The sequence below is a fragment of the Strix aluco genome, chromosome 12, assembly GCF_031877795.1.
Source record: "Strix aluco isolate bStrAlu1 chromosome 12, bStrAlu1.hap1, whole genome shotgun sequence".
NCBI lineage: Eukaryota > Metazoa > Chordata > Aves > Strigiformes > Strigidae > Strix > Strix aluco.
The window spans coordinates 25,419,218-25,440,287 of record NC_133942.1 but is presented as its reverse complement, the minus strand read 5'-3'; the positions used below and the strand labels follow the sequence as shown (position 1 = coordinate 25,440,287).

The window sequence follows — 21,070 nt, the reverse complement described above, 5'->3', positions numbered from 1 at the left end:
ACAGATTCGAGTTTTATCTTTTATTATTAACAATGGGATTATCCAGGTTTGCACTTATTTAGATCAAGTTTTAAAGATAGTGTGATATTTGTTATAGAAAACTCATGAAGCAAAAAGTGTTGAAATGCCTATATGAGCAACCAGTTATTTGCAGACTTTGAAAATTTTTCATAGTTTATCATGACCTGTGGATTATAATTTGACATTATGTGCTGTAACAACAGCAAAAAACATACACAATTATCATGATTACTATCTTGTCAAGTGTTTTTTTATTTTTTTTTTTTAAATCAGTTGCTGAGCACGGCCTGTCATTGAAGGAAAAAATACCTGTTTATAAAACCAGAGCTCTCTCCCAGATTAACAATGGAAAAACTTGTAGAGAGATGGAAGTAGGATAAAATGTATATTTTTGGTATAATTAAACTGCAAACCTCCTGACATATTATTGCTATTGCTTTGACTATTTCCTATTTATTTTCCTGAGAATGGAACAGAGCCAAAGCAGTTCCATTTTTTTTTTATTCTGCATTCCTAGTACTATGGTTGTATTCTTTTTGGAATTGGCTGCCCCATTTGTGCTCAAATATAGCTCGAAACTTTAGTTTGCACTTTTATGGAGCTACCTTTTTCTGTTAAGATCTTTGCGTGCAGTGAAGCTAATCAAAGGGATTACTTAAACACGTTGTGTGAAACACATGCTTAAGAGTTTTGCTATGTCAATTCCCTACTTCACTCTGCCATTTTTGCTGCATGCTGTAGGGTGAAGGCCAGAGATATTCTGCACGTTGCCTGTTTTATAATATTTGATGCTCCATAAATTCTTCAGAAGGTGCAATTTTTAGACTACAGGGAATATAAACTGTACTTATGCAAACTGCATAAGCCATCCACATCTTTGTACAGTCTAGAAATGTGACTGAAGAACATAAGAGTATAAAGCAGATTGACACTTAGACATCAATAACATCTACAAGTAGTCTTCTCTTGCTTTTAGATCTCTTTAGTTTATACAGAAAGTATTATGTTTAATTTAAACCATTGTATTATTCTCCTAGATTTCATCTAAAGAAATTCTCTTTGGCCATACTGCTTCTGTAACTTGTTTGGCAAAAGCAAGAGAGTTTGAGAAACAACCATATGTAGTAAGTGCTACTGAAAATGGGTAGGTAACTGAATATTCAATTACTCATTTCTTAAATCATGAAATGTATGGCAGGTGTAGATCAGATTCTGCATTTGGCAGAAGGTTTTTAATCCACGTCTTCCACGATATGAAAAGGATAGCAGCGACTTAGGATAATGACTGTATTGCTTACGTACAATAGTCTAGCTAAGAGTTCATCTCTTGGGCAACAGAAGGGTTTGACAGATTCAGATACCCAGTTAATAGTTGGGAGAATGAATTGTTCAGAGGGTCAGCTAGGCCTCATTCAAAGGGAGAATAACGGGTTATTGGAGGGAACCAGCAGATTCAGAAGCATTTTAATATCGTGGTGCTTTTTTCTGTTCCTTCGTGAGCTCAGTCTTGAGAATTGAATCAGTACAAGAGGCTAATGTACTCTGATCCAGGTTATGCTTGCTCAGTGAGTATGTATGGAAGCACAGAAAAGACTGCCCTTGAATAAAAGGCATATATGTTCCTTGTCTTTGTTTAGATCTGACTTGCTATTTTGGAGTACATCCTTTTAAGAGGCTCCTGATCTTGCAGTTTTTCTCCTATGTGTTTGTTGTGACTTGGCCCATCACTTGAGTCAAACTAATTTCTGCAGTTCTGCTATGTTAGCATTTAAGACTTTTTTTTTCCTCTCTGAATATTTGATAATCTTTACAACTGGGGTCTGAAGCCCATCTGTTCAGGATTTCAGCTGTTGAAAGTAGTTAGGGCTAGCTTCTTACCTCCTTAAACAGTTTTGTCTTGCTGCTTAATGGTATTCTCCTCTCATTTTGGGTTCATCTTTTCCAATTAACAGGATAGCTCTGTTAAAACTTCTTCCCATTAAGAGTTCCTGTCAATTTTCCTCCTTCACCTTCCAGCCCCTTAAGGCTACTACTTTCTCAATGAGGAGGTTGTTTATCCTTTCCAGCTGCTAAGATCTCTGTCTGATTCTCTCACTCAATCATGAGTATACAAGGGATAACTTGAACAAACTCGTTCTAGCTTCTTAAACTTCAGAGGTTAGACTGCCCCACTGGACAGATAGTGGTAAACAGTTCTGGTTGTTATGTGCAAAAAGGAGGGCAGGAAGTCTACAGAACTAGTTTTGTGTTGGCCACCCATGATTCTACTCAAGGGTTCAGAGGTGAAACTAATTTTCATCTTAGTTCTGAAGGTCTTAGTGCAATACTGTTTCTAGATCATACTGGGAGAAAAGATACTATATTTTCAAAAAGCTGGGGTGAAAAGCATTAAGAAACAAATGAGGATTTTGCTGTAGATATACCAGACAGAGAGATGTTCACATCCTGAAGTTTCTGCCTTGGAAGGGATCATTTGGCTTGCTTGGAATGTGTGTAGGTAGGACTGAGTAGTCTTCTGAGCCCTTTAAATGTTCACTTTTACCAAATTACTGCTGACTTCTCATCTGTATTACATAAGGGTAAAGCATCCATCACTGATCCCTGGAAGGTTGCAGCATGAAGTTGAGATAATTACAAATAGGAAGCCTCATCTTCAGGAGATGCTGGGTTTGTCAAGGGACATTTTCTGGCTTATGAATCATTCACTTCTGCTATTTTCAAGCTTCCATCTCCTTGTATTGAGGCTGGAAGAAGTTGTATGGAAGATGCTACTCTCCCCACATCCCACTTCAGGTTCTTTTAAGTGTTTGTATAACTGACTTATGCCAGAAGGATCAATATTGAACAGTATTTTTTACTTTTTATATGGAAATCTATAAATTAATCCATAATGATTCAGAAGTTGTCACTGATGTCCTGTGCATGCATATAGCATATGCTGTAGGACAGTTTTATCAACATGTGGTATCACTCATTCCTTGTTAGTACACACAGTAAGTTAAGGGCAGCATGCAGAAGCTGGGGTTATCTTCTGGTGTCATTTGTGCATGTTTGCATGTATGTATCACAGTAAAGTAGCTAAAGCAGTAAAGTTAATTGTCATTCTGATATAAACAAGGAGAAATTTGCTGCCTTGAAATGTTTATCATGTTTATTAAACAGCATAAGCATTCTGTTTAAGGTAAGACTTTTGGTCTGCCAACTCTGATGCTACACTACAGACTCACGGATTTCACTGCTTTTTCTCAGCTGAAAAATATAAATTAAGTAATATTTTAAGATTATAATAAAATGTGAGCGTGTGTAGATTAAAATGTAAATCACTAAGTAGTATTTCTGATATAATACAATATTTTTCCCCAATGTCGTCTTGAAGTCCTTATGCAGAGGAATGTTATTTCAGAAATCATAAAATTATTGTTTCAACTGTGGAGATAGTGCTTGCTGTTTAAATAAAATCTAAAAGCATCAAGTTTAACATTCAGTTGCTGATCTTTGACAACATACCTCATACAAGCTCATTTACACGATTTAATTTGGTTGTGTTTCTGTTGTACTCGAGTCCCATAGCATATTGAATAATGTCTAGATGAGGAAGACTGGGTAATAGCGTCTTTCTCAAACATTAACCTTAAGCGTAATTAAGTGTAGCTAGAATGTTGCACAGACTTTTAGGTTGTCAAGAGGCAAGTGCTGTATCAGTAACAGATTTCAGGAATAGCCTCGTGGTGGCACTGTTTCTTCTTCACAGAAGTTGCGGTTCCTCTGAAGAACTGGTCTGATGTGGCAGAAGATGCGTTATGTTTTTCAAAACGTGTGGTTTAAGTTCAGTGAAATGAATCATTTTCAAGAGGATGTAGTTCCAACGACAGATAGTTACAGTGACGTGTTGATGAGCTGTAATGGGAGTATACCTACAATTTGTTGTAGACCAGAGTTGGCCTTCAAGGTTTGTTGCGAGGCAGCAGTGTGTAATTACCAAAACAAAAAGAAACAGATACTGTATGTCATCCCCTGCTAATGACCACAACATTTTCTTACCCAGTAATCTGTAACAAAAAGCCACATAAACGACCAGACTGCACTTAAGTACAGCACTAAAGAAAAAGTTGGTGGCACAAAATTATTCCAGCCAATTGAGTGGAAATGACAGAGAATAATATAAAGTTATTTTTGGCAGGGAGATGTGTGTTTGGAATGTCACTAGTGGACAGTGCATTGAGAACGCAAAGCTTCCTTATAGGCATACAGCAATCTATGTAAGTATAGCAAATTTTCTGGAATATCTCTGTTCATTACAAGAGGAGTTTTGCTTTATTAATATGATATTATTCAGAAACATACATTTTTAAATGTATAGCTCATAACATACTAAATAGAAAAAAAAAAAAACCCACACTGTTGCAATAGTAGTTTTATATCTGTTTTTTATCTTCTTTGACTTCCTCCTAAGAAAAGAACTGAGACTTTTATGTTCCTCTGAACTCCTTAATCAAATAAAACTGATTCTTTTTAAGCTGTAAATGTCTGGAATGTAGTATCAATTAACTTATTGTAAAGTCTGGGCATCAGGTAGCAAAGTGAAACTGTCTTAATCTTTACTCCTGTCCTGTGTTAAAATTTCATGGAAGCTTCAAGTTTAATGTTGGCTTTTTGATGACATATTTTAAAAGTACAAGCAACCTAGCCAAACATGGTGAGACAGTCTGATGAAGGTCTTATTTTTAAACGTTTGAAAGGTTTTGATGCCTAACGGCTGATCTCCAAAAGACTGCTCTGCCCCACTTCCAAAAACATGCTTTCATTCATTGCAGAGCTTGGGACAGATCAGTTATTTTCAGAGGCCAAATTGCTTTAAATATTACTTCAGATAACTTGAAGTGTCTGCTTTGAACTGTGTCCAGGTACACTAAATATCTAGATTCTGGAGTGTGAGGGTGTGTTTGACATACATGTGTGTATATGATTGAGGAGCCTAGCATGTATGGATTTGATTCCGAGAGATGGCTTATTTCTGGATATATTAGTAGAAGAGCAGCTCAGGGCTCCTAGGTTAATTAAAATGCTGTTTTTCTTCAGTGAGAAAGTCTAGGGTGAAACTAAGCCTCCAAATGATGGAAATCTGAGACCTCATGTGACTTAAACTATGGCCAAATTCAGAATCCAAATGTTTTAAAGATTCCAGAAGAAACATTGTTTTTCATGACACTGTTTTGGTTGACATACTGAATTAAAACATGGCTGTTAAAGGGAGAGAAAAAGCTTGGGTAAATTACCAAATAAAAATTATAGAAGAATAACTTCTTAACAGTCTATGTTTTTACATATATATATGTGTGTATATATATAAAAGCATAGATTGTTAAGAAGTTATTCTTCTATAATTTTTATTTGTGTATATGTTTAAAGCATATATGTTCTTCTTATATATGTATATACACACATAAAAAACCAAAACTTCAGTTATAACGTAATTGAGGTGTGGTATGATCTCCTTGATGGTATTGCTTAATTAGATTATAATAGTTAAAGTTATGAACGAGTTCTGCAGAGCAGTAGGCAGATCTGGCCTAGCTGATTATCTGACAATCTCTACATTTTTGTGGAGATGAGAGGCAGAATCTTCATTCTTATCCTGCAAGTAGGAGAAGTGAGCCAAACCTAATTTTGGCTAGATAATTATTTTTGTTCTATAACCTGGGTGATATGGCTAAAGGAAAGTAGGAATATCTAACAGGGAAAGTTTCTTTGGAAAAATAATAGATGTTGCTAGGAGGGGAAGCTATTAAAACACAAGCTTCAGATATTTATAATAAATTACTTTTTTGTGAGGTTTTTTTGAGGGTTGGCTGTTTATGTTGTGGTAGGTTTTTGTTTTGTTGTATTTTTTTTTTGTTCTTGTTTTTCCATGGGGAGTGATTGCTTGTGGCATAATAGTACCTGAGAGAGTATAATTTTGTACAGAATGTTGTTGTTTGGGAGTTTTAGTGTGCCCTGATTTTGATAGCATCACCATTTAAAGTTGTTGCTTTATTTTTAGTTAATGTTTTAACAGGTTTTAATTAAACTACTAACCTATATGGTCTAGTGGGTTCCTTTTGTTCGTCATAGATGATTCAGCTATAAATGGCAGATGTCAAGCAGTGCAAACTGAATATTTGCCATTTGAAATGAAGTTTAACACTAGGGTCAACCCTTAACCATTTGTGGATCTTAACCAGTGTGGGATTTTCTCAGAGGACTGACTGACTATACAAATCTTCCAGTTCAAGCCTCATTCAAGAGGAACAGTAATTACAAATGGTTTCTACTGCTAAGCATTTCTGCCTCTGATCGTTCATAATATCTGTGGTAATACTTATCCTATTCCCAGTTATTTATACTTCTTTTGTTTTCAGACTTAAATTAGTTAACTGATAGACTAAGAATTATTATGTAAGCAAAACTGAATGTAGAGAGAACTTGTAGCAAATGAGGCACAATTTTATGGGTCTGTCTGATATTTTTCTCTGACGGCATGATTGTTCCATTTACTTTAAGGATAGTATTTACTTCCATTTGAGGTGGCTGCTTATGCGTTTATAGCAATTATGTGTACAATTACTGATAGATGTTATACACAATGCAAATGTCCTTGCACATGTAAAACACCTAGCAAAAGAAAAATCTTCATAGTCACTCCGTGCCACTGTCATCTCTGTTCCTTAGTACTTTGCTATGTGTCTGTTTTTTCTTTTCTTTACATGATTGTTGAGAAAGAATGTGTGTTCTGAACACTAGGGCATTTAATGTCAAAATGACGAATATCTTATGGAGTAAAAATTACTCCTGGAAAATTCATTAGGAAGAAATTAATTATGAATTTTCTGCATTTTCACCTGATTTTTTTTCATCTTTATGTACCTCTTGATAACTGAAGCTTTATCAGATATTTGGAGACAGACGAGGCCTCTCGGAGAAACAAGTCCCAAACTCTTTAGCCATTTAAAATGAAAATTAACACATTGATTGCTTCTGAAAATCCCAATATTTAGGCAAGGCAGATAATGCTTTCGTATGAAGCACCTCTTACTAAGCTGTATACCTATATTAAATTGTTACAAATGTATGTGAAATGCTTGTGTTACTAGCAAAATTGTGTATGGTCTCACATATGCAGCAGATTTTTAGTAATGCTACAGGTGTTGATTATAATTGCAAGTATGACATGCTTAATGTGAAAAACACACGTGCACATTTGTGTAGCTCTGTATGCTGATTCTCTTTTTTCCACTTGTACAGTATTACCATTGCTCATTCCGAATGACAGGTGAAGGCTGGCTTCTTTGTTGTGGAGAATATCAAGATGTTCTTATTATTGATGCTAAGACTTTGGGTGTTCTTCACACTTTATCATCATCTCAGTATTCTGATTGGATAAATTGTATGTGTATTGTACACTCTGTGAGAATTCAAGGTATGCATTGTAGATGTATTTATGTAGGCCAATTAAATTGTGATAAAATATTTATGTCTAGGTAGTACAGTCCTACTAGATTTAATATCTAATCATGTCTTACAGAGCTGTTATGTATATAAGATGTTAACATTTCATTAAAAGCACCTGAGAAGGTGTTTTTAATACTCCTAGTGTCAGTCATGTTTCATTTAATATGTTTCTTAAAGAGAAAACCAAACAGCTTCTACACTGATTGTAAGCAGCTCATTTCTTGGATATAAGTACAAATTAATTTCGTAAATCAGGGAAATTAAGGGCACAAAATCACTATTCTGTGCCTTCTATTGAAATATATCTGATTGGACAAAAAAATTATTAATTATTTGCTTGCATGTTTTGTATTTCTGTATACCAATTAGTTATTTTTGTGTAAAATTGCTATTTTACCTAAGCAGTGTCCTGGAGAATCCATGTTTTAGTGCTCTGTAGAACACCAGTGTCTATGCCAAGGTTCTCTTTTGGTGAGGCACTGTTTGAACTTGGCTTCAAGTTGATTATCTCACTGTTAACTTTTCACAGAAGACTCATTGGTTGCAGTGTCTGTAACGGGAGTTCTTAAAGTGTGGGACTTATCTTCATCTTTGAATAGCATACAGGTCAGTTTGTATGAGGTTTGAAACAGTGATTTGAACACTAACATGAATGTGGTAATATTCTCAAGTAAAGGATACATTGAAGCAGAATATGAATAAATTAGAATCTTCTGGGTATGTATTAAACAGAATTGAATAATTTTGACACCAAATTCTGAAAACACACCCTCATATCTATTTAAAATCACTTGGGCTATTGAACAGCTCTTGCCTTGACAACTGCAACGTCTTTTGCCCAGGCTTCTTGTCTTTCCATATTCCATGATGTGGAAGCTGTAATGCTTTCCTGCTGTCCTGATAATGTTACTCCATTCTTTGAACCCTTTCACGCTGTCCTTTAAGCTCAAAGCTCTTCAAAATTGGCCTTTGTACTCCCTCTTCACCCTTGTTACTTTCTTTAAAATAGTCCTTTAGACTCTTTTCCCCTGTCTGCCTTCCACAATGCTGTCTTCACTTGGAAAAGACTCTTGCTGTGTCAAGTGCCCTATTTCTCCATCTTCAAACTCACTTATTCTGTGCAACTTTTCTGTGTTAATATTCTCAGCAGCTGTCTCTTGACATGCACAAGTGTTAGAATTGGAATACAATGTTTTGTGTTTGAGTTAAACTCTGAGAGCTAGATTCACAAAGGGACTTCGGTATTACTGCTAAGTACTATGAATCATCAACAGAAATGGCAAAATGTCAACAGTCTTCTCTGAACATCTGTAATATATTACTGCCTTGCTCAACAAACTGCAGAGTATGCCACAGCACTACTTGTTAATGGGTAGAATCAGGCCCCTCAGGAGAGTCTGTAAGTTTGATACCATACTGGTGGGTTTGTGGTGAGTTTTTGGTTTATCTGCAGTGTTTTCAGGGGTGTTTTCAACATTCCTGGGGCAAAAAATACTGTCACGCTGTAGAAATTCTGGGGACTGTTACAACTGATCACGGATATCAGAGAAGCATATTTGGTATGATTGCCATCCTTTACTGCCTGGGGCCTTCTTTTGTGAAGGGAGGAATGCAGCGTTAGTAACAGTCCAGCTACTTCGTATTCTAAAGAGACATTTTTTGATAAATATTGTAGGATTTAATTGGAGCTGCAAGGTGTGGTGAGAGAATGGTTTGCAGTTTGATAGCCATGGTTTCATGACCAGCATACTCCCTTCTTTGAGAAGTTTTGATACTGTTGGTATCTTTCAAAACAGAAAACATCAGTTTTCAGTTAATCAATAATTAATAAAAATAATTCCAATATAATAATTTTGAGCATGATGGCCTTGATAAGTCTGATATTCACACAAAAAGGGTGAAAATGGAGAGGGTTTTTTTTTTTTAAACCATCCATACATTCAGAAATACAAAGCTAAGAAAACTAATTACTTTTCCACTACTACTTAGAGGTGTTAAGGTCAAACAAGACATATGACAACAGCGTACTTCTGTCCTGGTTGCAGAAAGGATGAGTGGGAAAACAGAATATTCATCAGTCATTCTGAATCTGATGCTCTCAGTTTATAGGTTGTGGTAGCTATTTTTTTTAACTGAAGAATACTTAGCAGATATTCATTAGAGCAGATGCTATCTATGAGCTGCCTTTAGTCCTTTTCCATATTCATTATCACTTCTTTAAGTGAGATGAAGGTCTGAGGCATGCTGAATGTCCTCTGTTTACATGGTACTTGTGAACCCTGCTGTCTTCCTAGCTCACTTTTAATTAAGAATTATATGCTGCTTTGCATTTTGAAAGTGTATGTTAACAAAGTAGTTTTCACTGGTTTGTTTCTATCCTAAAAGTAAAAGCTCAGATATCTAGAATAAATCTTATGGCTTTTTTCCTCTGTGCTGTAAAGGAGAGACAAAGTGTGTGCGAGAAGGAATCAAAATCTCTGGACTGTATAAATTGTCAAGCAGTACGGTTTTGTACTTACACAGAAAGGCTCCTTCTAGTTGTGTCCTCCACATGCTGGCAGGTACTTTCTTTTTAATTTTATTAACAATTTTGAAAAGCTAATGTGATTTTTACACATCTTACTCAAAGAAAAAGTGCTCACTAATTGTCAGATATGTGTGCTGTATCCCTTTTCTGTTTAACTGCCTGAGATGAAGTGTTTATTTTTTATTAATGTATTTCTGCTTTAAAAGTTTAAGATGAAATTGACTGGGTAGAAAGGGGATTACTTTAAGTATTAGTCAGTTTTAGAGCACTTGGGTTCATTATAGTCCCCTCCACAATGCATTTCAAAAGGAGACAAAGATGAACAAAAACTGTTTAAGTATGACAGAAGTAATCAGAGTTGGCAAGTGCTCAGTAACCAGGGGCCTTTGTTCCATCAGGGCCAATAGCCTGGTTTCCACTAATAGAAGCTATCAAAATAAAGACTCCAGCCTATATCACTTTTTCTTGTAGCTGTAAGAAAAGAAATTCATTGTGTAGTTTCTGAACCTATTAGTTTATTTTAAACTTCATTTAAACTGAACTTTATTGTAAAAATTCTGTATTTCTTTTTCCCAGTGTTATATCATTACTCTTAAAATAATCCTGAGATATTAGTGCAACATATGTACCTGATCCAAACAGCACTGCTGTTGGGGGCGGAAATTTCACAGACACCTGAGTTAACTTTGAATAATACAGTTGTCGATTATCCTTGATATTTCTCTTGGGCTATTTAAAAAAAGTCTGTACAAAAGTATTTATAAAGAAACTGCATATATAGAATGGATAGTCTTTTCATGGAAGGAAAAATCTGTGTAACATGCATTGTTTTCTATTGATTTCTATAATGTTTTTCCACAAGAGCTGCACATTTCTTGTAATATCTCCATTATGCATTTGAATGCTTACATTTTATTGCCTGAAGTAGTGTATAAATACATGTCATGTTGGATTTTCAACATCTATGTTTCAATGAATATACAGCTTTAAAATAAAAGATGATGATGATGACCTTACTCCTTAGTTAGAAAGGTATGTGGTATGTAGCATAGGAGAGATTCACATATGTCTTTAGAGTGGCTTCTTAACCCACTTTTATAGTAATGAAAATATAGAGCAAATTAGCTAGAAATAAGCTAATGAATAGAAATTAGCTATGAATAATTTGTAGCTATTCTTATTCTGAAATCTATTTCCTCACACTGCTGGAATAAATCATAAAAATGTGGCTATGAATAATCTCTTCATGAGGCCACTAGGAACATGAAGAAGCAGACAATATCCTAAGTTGCCCTAGTTATATCCTGTTTCGGCTTAAAATGGGAAGGTCAGAGGAAGCAAACAAGTCATAATTTTTAACCAGCTCTAGAAATGGAAGAGAGAAGAATTCTTGCAAGTAAAGGGGTTTATATGTTCTTTGCCTTCAATTAATTTGTGAAAAAGAAGAATCTCTGTTGCTCGCCAGAGAAGAAAAGAAAAAAATCTGCTTTAAGATATGTGCTATGATTACACCAGCAGGTCATCGTTTAAATGCAGATAGGAGCATCTATAGCTTTGATCAAAGTTTTCAATGTCATATTTATGTGCTAAACTCATTACCTACCTCTTTATAAGAAATTAATAGTCCAGTAAATATTAATAATGAATACAAGGCAAAACAAAGCAAATCATCTAAAATGCCCTAATAGAAGGCTCTAATGCTGCCTTTTTATTGTCAGTTTCTTTATCTTTGAAATACACGGTTTGATTCTGACTTTGCAGTAGTTTGATAGTATGAAAACTGCTTTGGCTTTAAAAGAGGTAGTCACACTACAGAGAGTCAAGCTTCTACTTACTGATCCATTGTCCCAAACCAGCTTGAGTTAAAATGAATGTGCCAATACTGTTTGTTTATATTTTATTGTTTTTCTGAGCTTAGGTCTATGATTATTGTGATTTCTCCTTGCTTTGTACTGAGTTCTGTAAAAGTGGTCAGTGCTTTGCTGGTGGAGAAGTACTAGCAGCTTACAGACTTATCATCTGGACAGAAGATGGCCACAGTTACATCTACCAGCTGCTAAACAGGTGGGCTCAGATGGGAAATTCACACAAAAAGTTCAGGTACAAGATGAACTTTGGGAGGTTTATTATGGAAAATCTCTGCATGTTGCAAATGATCAAAAACCAGAACAAAACCACTTTGGCACTCAAAGATTTACCCTGAGTTTGACAGCCCTCAGTCTTTGTTTGACACAGCAGGGGACATAGGAATAAGATTAGCCATGTAGAACTTGGGCAGCTGGTGCTGTGATTTCAAAAAGCCACTTGTAATTACTTATTTCGTAACTTTTAATTGAACTTGTGAATCTTGGATGTTACTGTTCTGCTTTCTAAAAAATATGTCTTTCTAAATCTAATTTTTTAAATTATGCAGTGGGCTTTCTAAAAGCATATATCCTGCTGATGGGAAGGTGCTGAAGGAAACTGTTTATCCTCATTTACTCTGCTTTACTGGTGTGAAGGAAAATAAGGTAAATTCATAAAGGTTTACAGTGAGCTTCAAAAGTTCATTCATTATTTGTCTGCAATTACCTGAATGATCCCTAAAAAATAATTGAATTAATCAATAGATTTAACTGTTCTATGAAAACAATAAGATTATTTCTTCTTTTAAAAAAATTTACTTACAAACTTGGAGATGCTCATAGCATATCTTTGTCTTAAATTCTGACAGTATTTACTTTTTTCACAGGGAAGAAAAATTCCTGTCTTTTCAACTATAGATAGACTAATTGTTGAAGTGATTTATTTTCTAATTTTGGAAAAAAAGGGAGAGGGTTTTTTTTTTTAAATTAAAGGTGAACTAAAATAGCTTTAGAAGCTTTTATTTTCAATACTGTAAAAACACCCAAAAAACCCAACAACAAAAAATCCAACCCACAATCAAAATGTAAGCAAGTTGCTTAGTTCCTGTTTTATTAAGAAATGTATGCATGTTTCAGTGTAACTACATAAATATGTTGTTTCCCATGTGTATCCATCCTAAATTGAAGGGGTTTGAATCTGTGACATGTTATCCAGGATCCTGTTATCTTGAGCCTTCAGAGACATGATCACATGCCTAACTTTCTTACACTGTGAGCAGACTGACAGTACCCACAGTGCATAAAATTAGACACATGTGACTCTCTTCAGAACCATGATCTCTGCTTGAAGAAGCCTCTAAGGTTAAGAAAAGAAGATAAAAAAAGTAGGTGATCTTTATACTTCTGATTGAGAATTCACATTTAGCAGTGCATGTCACACCAATTTCAAATTTAGAAGTTACTGCTTAGACAAGTAGCTCAAGTGGACTCAGCTGTTGGAAAACCTGCATCTTGACTCTCTTTTTGAGTAGTGTTTTGTGTGACCACAAAGAAATAGGTAAGGAAAAACAGGTGATTTAAAAAGTAGAAAATTGATTAGAATTAGGAAGTAGATGGCAGGGGGTTGTTTGGCAAAAATTGAACTGAAACAAATACAGCAGATATTTCTGTGTAGTTTTGGTTCTGGTTTTTTTGGTGTCTTATTCCTAATACTGTTTATGAAACAGTAATTGTTGGAAGACAATTTAATTCCTGCTTGCATTAGTTTGTGTATTTGCATGAGAGCTCAAGCAGCTCTTTAAACAGTTCTGAAGATAGGCAAGGGAGACATGTTTTTATTTGTACCTGACTAGAAACACTGTCAAATATATACTTTTGTGAGGTTTCCTAGTGTTCTTTTTTCTTTCTGTTGACAGTTATAGGCTCTTAGAAAGCATTTTTGTTGCATACTCTTGCGAAGCCTGACAGATTTAATTTTCAGTTGAAGGGCAATAGCACAAGCCATTCAGCTTTTCCCCCAAATGCCGTAATCTAAAGTCAGATAGGATAACTGCTGAAGGATGCCAAAGGTTAGATGTCGTGAGGGAAAAGAAGTAGCCAAAATGCATGGCTTAGCAAATAGTTACAGTGGTGGTGGTAAGCTCATATCTGCTTCCCCCCAAACATATGCATTTTTAAAATAATATCACCTGCCCTTTTCTAATATTTCCGCTTTAATATTTACCCTACTTACCTTAACAATTTTTATTGCACATTTGTGAGACAAAACTGCCTGTGTGATCATCTGTTTTGACCTCCATTCTTAGATTATAAACTCAGCTGCATTATAGTAGAGTTGCTTATTGTGGAATTTACTCCCAAACTTCAATGTTGTAAATAAAATATCCAAGACACGGGCATGTTATTAAAATGTCTTAAAGGAGAGAACAGTCAAGCTGTGTCTACGCTATGTAAGTAAAGGTGATGTGTGGAACAAAACAGTTTGTGCTGATGACCTTTCATCCATGCTATCTACAGTACAGGGTGTGCTTTTGGGGTTTTTTGATGTGGGTTTTTTGTGTGCTCCTGCACACATCTCCCAGTTTATTTTCATGCAAAAAAAATCCTGATTTGGTGCTCCAAGACAGCTCCACCTCACAGACCTAAGCATTCACTTCCAAAGTACATGCCTGATGTAAACTTAAACATACTAATGTAGACATACCTGGACATTCCTAATTTTCTTGACTTTTTGAGAGTTCTGAGCAATTAGAAGCTTCCCCTTAGACACCCTTAGACATTAGTTTGATACTGGAGTATGAAGCTTATGTAACAACTAAGCATGATGATCTTGGCAAGTCACCAGTACGTTATCGCATAGTTTGGTTGTTACTGATGCAGTGATACAGAATTATCTGTGGTGTTATACCTACAGGCAAAGAAAATCTACAGACTTCTAGTCTTCATGGGAGAATAAAAGCATGGTGATTGTCTGAGATAAATATACTGTAATAAGTTTTAGCATTGACTACATGAAACTAGGTAGATGTCAGTAAGTCTATCAATGATATTATACCTCTGTAGTATCTAACTTTTTCCAGATGATTCAGTGATGGTGTTATAGACCATTGCCTATCTATGTAAAAGCATAATTTCACCTTTCATTATTTGTAGTAGTTTAAGCTGTCATGATTGAAGTTTTACTGAATTTGCTTTGATGTGAATATTATCAATGTTTCACTGCATTTTTTTTCAGCCTGATCTTGGTGGTTATGCTGCCATTTTTTCATATGCTGGTGGTACTATTGATAGATTCTCCATTTAGAGACAGTAAGCCTAGGGAGCCCTCCCATTCCACTTTTTCATTTGGGGTATGGGCTTATCCAAGGATATTGGCAAGGCAGAGATCATATTTGAGAAGCTTGCAGCAGGCAGAGTAGACCTGGTCTGAGCAGAACTTAGTGACAGGTGAGGGTTCAGCCATTATTTGTTTTATATTTCTACAGCTATTGATGTAAAAAAACCATTGAACTTGCAGTTAATTATTACATTATTTAATGAGCTCTTTCATATCAGAATATTGTTTTACTGTTGTTTTTGGCAGAGTTTTCCTTTTGTCATGGGCTTCATGAATGAAAGGAAGGAGCCTTTCTATAAGGTTCTTTTTTCTGGTGAAGCTTCGGGAAGGATCACTTTGTGGCATGTTCCTGATGTCCCTGTGTCAACATTTGATGGTTCACCAAAAGGTTTGGCAATTTTGTGCCCTTGATACAGCCTTTTTAATTATGTCTTCAAGTCAATTTTCGTGAAAATATTTTCATACTATAAAGTGATGCTCCTTCATTCATTGTGTGATGATTGCCCATAGGTAAAAGGAGCAAGACAGTACCAAAGATGAATGTCTAGAAAATCTTCATGGAACTGACCGTATAAATGTTCTATTTCCTTACCATCTGCCCATAAATGTCTCTACCAAATGTCAAGAAAATTTACTTAGTTGGCCCTACTTATGGGTGTTCATAGGGAAGTATAAAAGAAAGGACTTAGTGAGATGTGATCTAATGTTGGAATGGCAACTGCTGACTTTCCATCCCTAGGCTGCAGAAAGGATAAGTTAGAGGGAGTGCTGAAGAGATGAAAAAGTATATTTTGCTTTGTTTGGATTTTTATTTTGTTTTGAAAAAAAAAAAAAATTAAAAATCCCTGACTCTTTTCCCTCACCCTCTAGAGATCCCAATTACAGCAACGTGGACTCTTCAGGATAATTTTGATGAACACCATTCAATGTCAGAGGGCATTATTGATCATCTTTGTGCATCTAAAGATGGAATCAAAAGTGCAGTTGTCAGTTCCTCTGTATACATACCCAGTCTTGATAAACTCGTGTGTGGGTGTGAAAATGGGAAAATTTTTGTAACACTGGGTTTAAAAACTGCAAGAGCAAGACTTTTAGAAAACGTATCTTTGCTAAAAGGTAAGTTTTAAAAATTTTGTTCAAATTCATCTCAATCAAGCACAGAAGACTGTATGCTTCTGACATTCCCTCCAGTGATCCCTGCAAAAATTCTCTAAAAAATAAGGGCGATGGTCAGGAATTGAATGATGAAAATGGAAGATTATGATGTTATTTCTGCCTCTGTAGCTGGTCTATCAGATCACAGATTAGTTACTACCAAGGTACTTTGCACTGTTAGGAGTCCTAGAATGGCTGTGGGGATGGAGTCACCTGGAAGTGAGATATGTGGGATGTCATGATATGGGCAGTAGTCATCTTTCATTTTCTCTCTAAAAGATCATTCCACTGAAGGAATAGAATGGGTGCATCTCAGTAGATGAAGCTCAGAGTGCAGACCTTTGTCCTTCCTTTTTAGGAACATGTCCAAAATTCTTTGATCCCATGTAAAAGGATTGTTGTATTTAGTCTTTTGAATCTCCTGACTTTTAGCAAATGTGCTGTAAAATATGGAACCCCTATTCTTAAAGAACAAAAATAATTTATGTACCATCTTGTTTCAGATTATCTACCTTATAAGGTTCTGAACGGTCATATTAGCAGAGTCACTTGTTTACTTTATCCACATGATAAATCAGTAAGATTTGATCCAAGCTGGCTGTTATCAGGGGGGCAGGATTCTGTTGTGATCTGCTGGGATATTTTTACTGGAAGCATCATACACCAATTTGATCTGCAGTCTGGTCCGGTGACAGAGCTCTTGCGATTTCCAGAAAACTACAGAGTAAGTAAAAGCATAATAAATGATGTCTGGGGAAAAAAAATTATATTCTATATACATGTATGTGTGTATATGTATATATATGAGAGAAAAAAGAAATCTGGCAATACTTCTATCCTGCAGCACTTTATCCTTAATTTACATTCTCTTAATTGTCTTGTTGGAAAGTTGCTTTTAATTTCAGGGGGTTGATTTCTTGTTAGTTTGTAACTTCAGTGATTCAGAAAAATGATCCTAAACATGTGACATATTAAATTGAAACTCTTAACACTCTATTCACCATATATGCCTTTGTGTTTTATGAGATTAGAGTAATTTTAATATGTTTTTCTTTAGGTGAATTTTGAAGTAAAAATTTAAAAGATTACTTACTGTACTGAATGCTCTATGAAATTTTGTTCAACAAATTCAGTCCCTGTTGTATTGCATGGGGCTGGGATTTTATCTTTTTCCTCTTCGGAAGCCTCTAAAGACATATTTGAAACTTATGGTTGACTCAGAGTTCACTTACATGCCAATATTAAGTAGTCAAAAAGATGTTTTGCAGTGGCATAAATCCTTAATGCTTGTAAGGCTCCCTTTAGCCCTTTTCCTGGAAACTAGGTAGAATGTAATGCCTGTCTGGGTGGTGGTTCAGTTTTCTTTACAGGGCTGAATTTTTCCATACGGTGAATTCTTTCATGTGTCGCCAAAAATTCTTCCAGGAAGGGAAGGCTTTGCAGAATCAGATCCATACAGTGTGAAATGAAATTGTAACATACACAATTTTTTGTTAGAGATACATTGCCATTGGCTTTTGTGTCATAAGACCTGATGTAATTATATATCACACAAACAGCAGTTTGGTTTAAGATAATTTTTTTACTACTTTGTTTTCTAGGACAACTGCTGCTGTACATTTGGTTATATAATCACTACTTTGATAGGCTAAGTGTTGTGAATAAATACTATTTAAATTACTCTGATTTTTCAGTTTTTAAAAAAATATAGATTGTATGTTTTCCTCTCAGGAGATCAGTTGTACAGCTAACCTGTTAAGTTGGAGATGTAGGCTGAAATAAAACATCATTTCCTAAACAAGTGTGTTCTGCGAAAGAAATTACTGGACAACTTTTATTTTTTTTATTTATTTTATTTATTTATTTTATTTAATATTATTTAAAATAATGTGGTATGACTGTGGTTTCAGTGTCAAAACCAAAGTTCTTCCTGTTTTGCAGTTAAAAGACCACAGCATAGTGTGCTGTGTGTGCAGTGATCACTCAGTAGCAATTCTACATCTTCAGAAGAGAGTATGTCTCTTACATGCCAGAAAGCATCTGTTTCCTGTGAAGAAAATAAAATTTGACCCTGTTGAAAATCTGCTAATTGTTGGATGTGAGGATGATTCAGTTTATATTTGGGAGATTGAAACAGGTAATAACACAGAGGGATTTTTTTTCCACTTTCCTTAAGTTTTGTTTGTCTGTCATGTGATGTTATACAAACCTAATTTATAGAAGACCAAAGCAGAAATACTAACACATCGAATATTATTAATTAGAGAGTATAAATGTTTATATAAATAAGCAAGAAATAAAATGTTCATATAGTTGAAGGTACGTTGCTAATAAAATACGGTAGCTTAAGTCACATCCTGACAATCAGACGACTAGCTGATATTGCAGTGAATTGAGTAGGATATTTCTGGAAGCTATAAATAAAATCTAAGCTATTCTCTTTAGTTATCAAAAAAATGAAATTTTCAGTCCTAACAATCCCAAGTTAGAGCATGAACTTGTGCTTTCTTCAGCAAAATCATAATCTGAGAAACCTTTTGAGTTAATTAATAATCAGTTAATAGTGGAAGAAATTGCAAAGCTCACAACTGTATAGTCAGGAAAACCAAAGATGTTTCAGGTTAAACTGTGGGTTCCCAGATAATCTGAGAGTGTAATGCTGATTCACAAGTCTAATAAATGTAGTTATTTGAACCTGGACAGACAGAACTACTAAAAGCTGTAATGGTACTAGACATTACCATACAGTGTTTTCATGGGATTCAGAGCTATGTGTCGTGGGAGGGAGGGAGTGCATAATGAGTCTAGAACCACTGAAAGTGCACAGCATATTAATACTGCAGGAAAACACAGTTTTACTAATGTAACACTGAGATCACATTTTATTTTACAAGTTGTTACAACACACTGTCTAGGCTGTCAGCTTTGGGCAAAAAAAAGTCCCTTGTTTTAAAGTACAAAATATCTGCATTTAATGAAGGACTTGGCAAAATGATTACAGCATAAATTGCAAGCCTGTTGTGTCAGTAAGCTATTTAATATCATTAAGCTGGCGTAGGAAATGCCTTCTGGTACTTACTTTTTTTTCTCAAATGTACTGAATTTCTGCTTTAAATAAAAAGGTTTAGAATAAAATTAAATTGAACTAACAATTATAGTTAGTTAAAACCTGTGGTTTTACACTGTGGTTTTCTTTTTGCGTACAGCAAATCAAAAAGCTGAAGGGATTAGGAAGTTCTCATATTTTTGCATTGTATTTTGAGATGTAAAAATTCTTGTAATATTTTTTTTTAATTCTGTTTTTTGGTAAACAATATTCTTCTTGTGTGCATTCTGCTATTTATTTAGATGCATGATATTACACTTTTCAGTGCACTTTCTCCAGTCAGGATGGGGCATGGGTTCTACCCTTCTGCTCAATCCTCTTTCTGAAGGGTTTGTGGAACAGTACTGTCTTGGGATCCTTCTTCCTGTCGTCTTGTTCCTCTAATCCCTTCATTTCATTAGTCTGTTAGCATATCTGCAAGACTGCAAGTTGTTACTTCCCTCTCCACTTTTCTCTTCCCTCTGAAAGGAAGAATGATTCCTCTCCAATGTGTTCTTCTCTGTTCCTAGAGGTATTACTAGATCTCATGGTTATTTCCCCCTGTAATGGCAGCATGCACTTTTTCTATGCAAATAGTATTTCTGTTAACACTAAAAGCTGTAAGCTATATCTGCCCCATACTTCAGAACAAAGTAAATAAAAGAGCAAAAATGAGAACTTTGATTCTTATCATTACCCAACTGCTTGTTTTGTAGCAATTGCCAGAAAGTGACTATTTCTAGTGGTAAAGTATTAAAGGTAGAATGGAAAGATATTGTACTAAATCTCTGTTGTAAGTAAGGGAGACTAGAGCAGGCATCTAAATTTTCAGCAACTATTAATACATGCACATGTTTTTATGGAGAAGTTTGTAAAGATGCTACCAGTCTCTAGCTGTTCTATCTACATCTTCATTGCTTTTTTAAAAGTAATGTTGAAAAGGGTTGAGAAATCTAGGTGGGGAAATCTTGTTATAGAAGGTTTAGAATAGAATTATTTCACAGCTAAAAAGGGTAATTCTCAAAAACATGTAACTGTAGGTAGGGTATTTCTGAACTACATATCAATTTGAGAGTTGAGACTTCCTTGAAGGTCGTTGTACCGAAATGTTAGTTGCCTACGAGCAGTTCTTGTAGAGTCATCTTTTAACCAAAGGATTAGTGTGCGTTGGAAACTCTGCAATAAAATTGAGCAAATAAATTGTAATGAAGAACCACAGAATATTTTGTTTCCTTATAAATCAGTTAAATGATAGCTATGACAACAGATTTGAATCAGTTACTTTCTATGAATTTAATCACTTTGTTTAAAAAAAGAAAGACAAGATATTAAAGCTCTAAAACACTGATGCTGAGCATGCAATGATTATTTTTCATACATATGCACTTGTTATGGATCCATCATAGTCTGTATTATTATATTTGTAGGATACAGTGTAACAGCTCCTCAGGTGCTCCTATGATGTGAATTAAGCTTAAAGCTCACAAGGTGGCAAGTCTTAATGTGTCTCTTGACAAGACATTGGATTCGAAAGGGACTCAGATCCCATATGTCAATGCAATACTTAATTCCCTTCTTTAATAAAACAGAACCAAACAGAAAAAAACCCAAAC

General features: G+C 35.1%; 1 protein-coding gene across 4 annotated transcripts in view; it reads left to right on the top strand.

Moving 5' to 3' along the window:
- The window catches only part of WDR72 (WD repeat domain 72), a 395,476-nt gene that overhangs the window by 10,218 nt on the left and 364,188 nt on the right, over positions 1-21,070 (top strand). For 3 of the 4 annotated variants that reach the window (XM_074837440.1, XM_074837441.1, XM_074837443.1), the window contains exons 3-13: positions 1,059-1,165; positions 4,202-4,280; positions 7,303-7,477; positions 8,039-8,115; positions 9,951-10,070; positions 11,955-12,100; positions 12,450-12,546; positions 15,464-15,605; positions 16,088-16,333; positions 16,876-17,096; positions 18,314-18,509. In XM_074837440.1, the coding sequence (XP_074693541.1) occupies positions 1,059-1,165; positions 4,202-4,280; positions 7,303-7,477; positions 8,039-8,115; positions 9,951-10,070; positions 11,955-12,100; positions 12,450-12,546; positions 15,464-15,605; positions 16,088-16,333; positions 16,876-17,096; positions 18,314-18,509 (1,606 nt within the window). Of the gene's footprint in view, positions 1-1,058; positions 1,166-4,201; positions 4,281-7,302; positions 7,478-8,038; positions 8,116-9,950; positions 10,071-11,954; positions 12,101-12,449; positions 12,547-15,463; positions 15,606-16,087; positions 16,334-16,875; positions 17,097-18,313; positions 18,510-21,070 lie in introns of those variants that run through there. The other variant, XM_074837444.1, reaches the window with a different exon arrangement.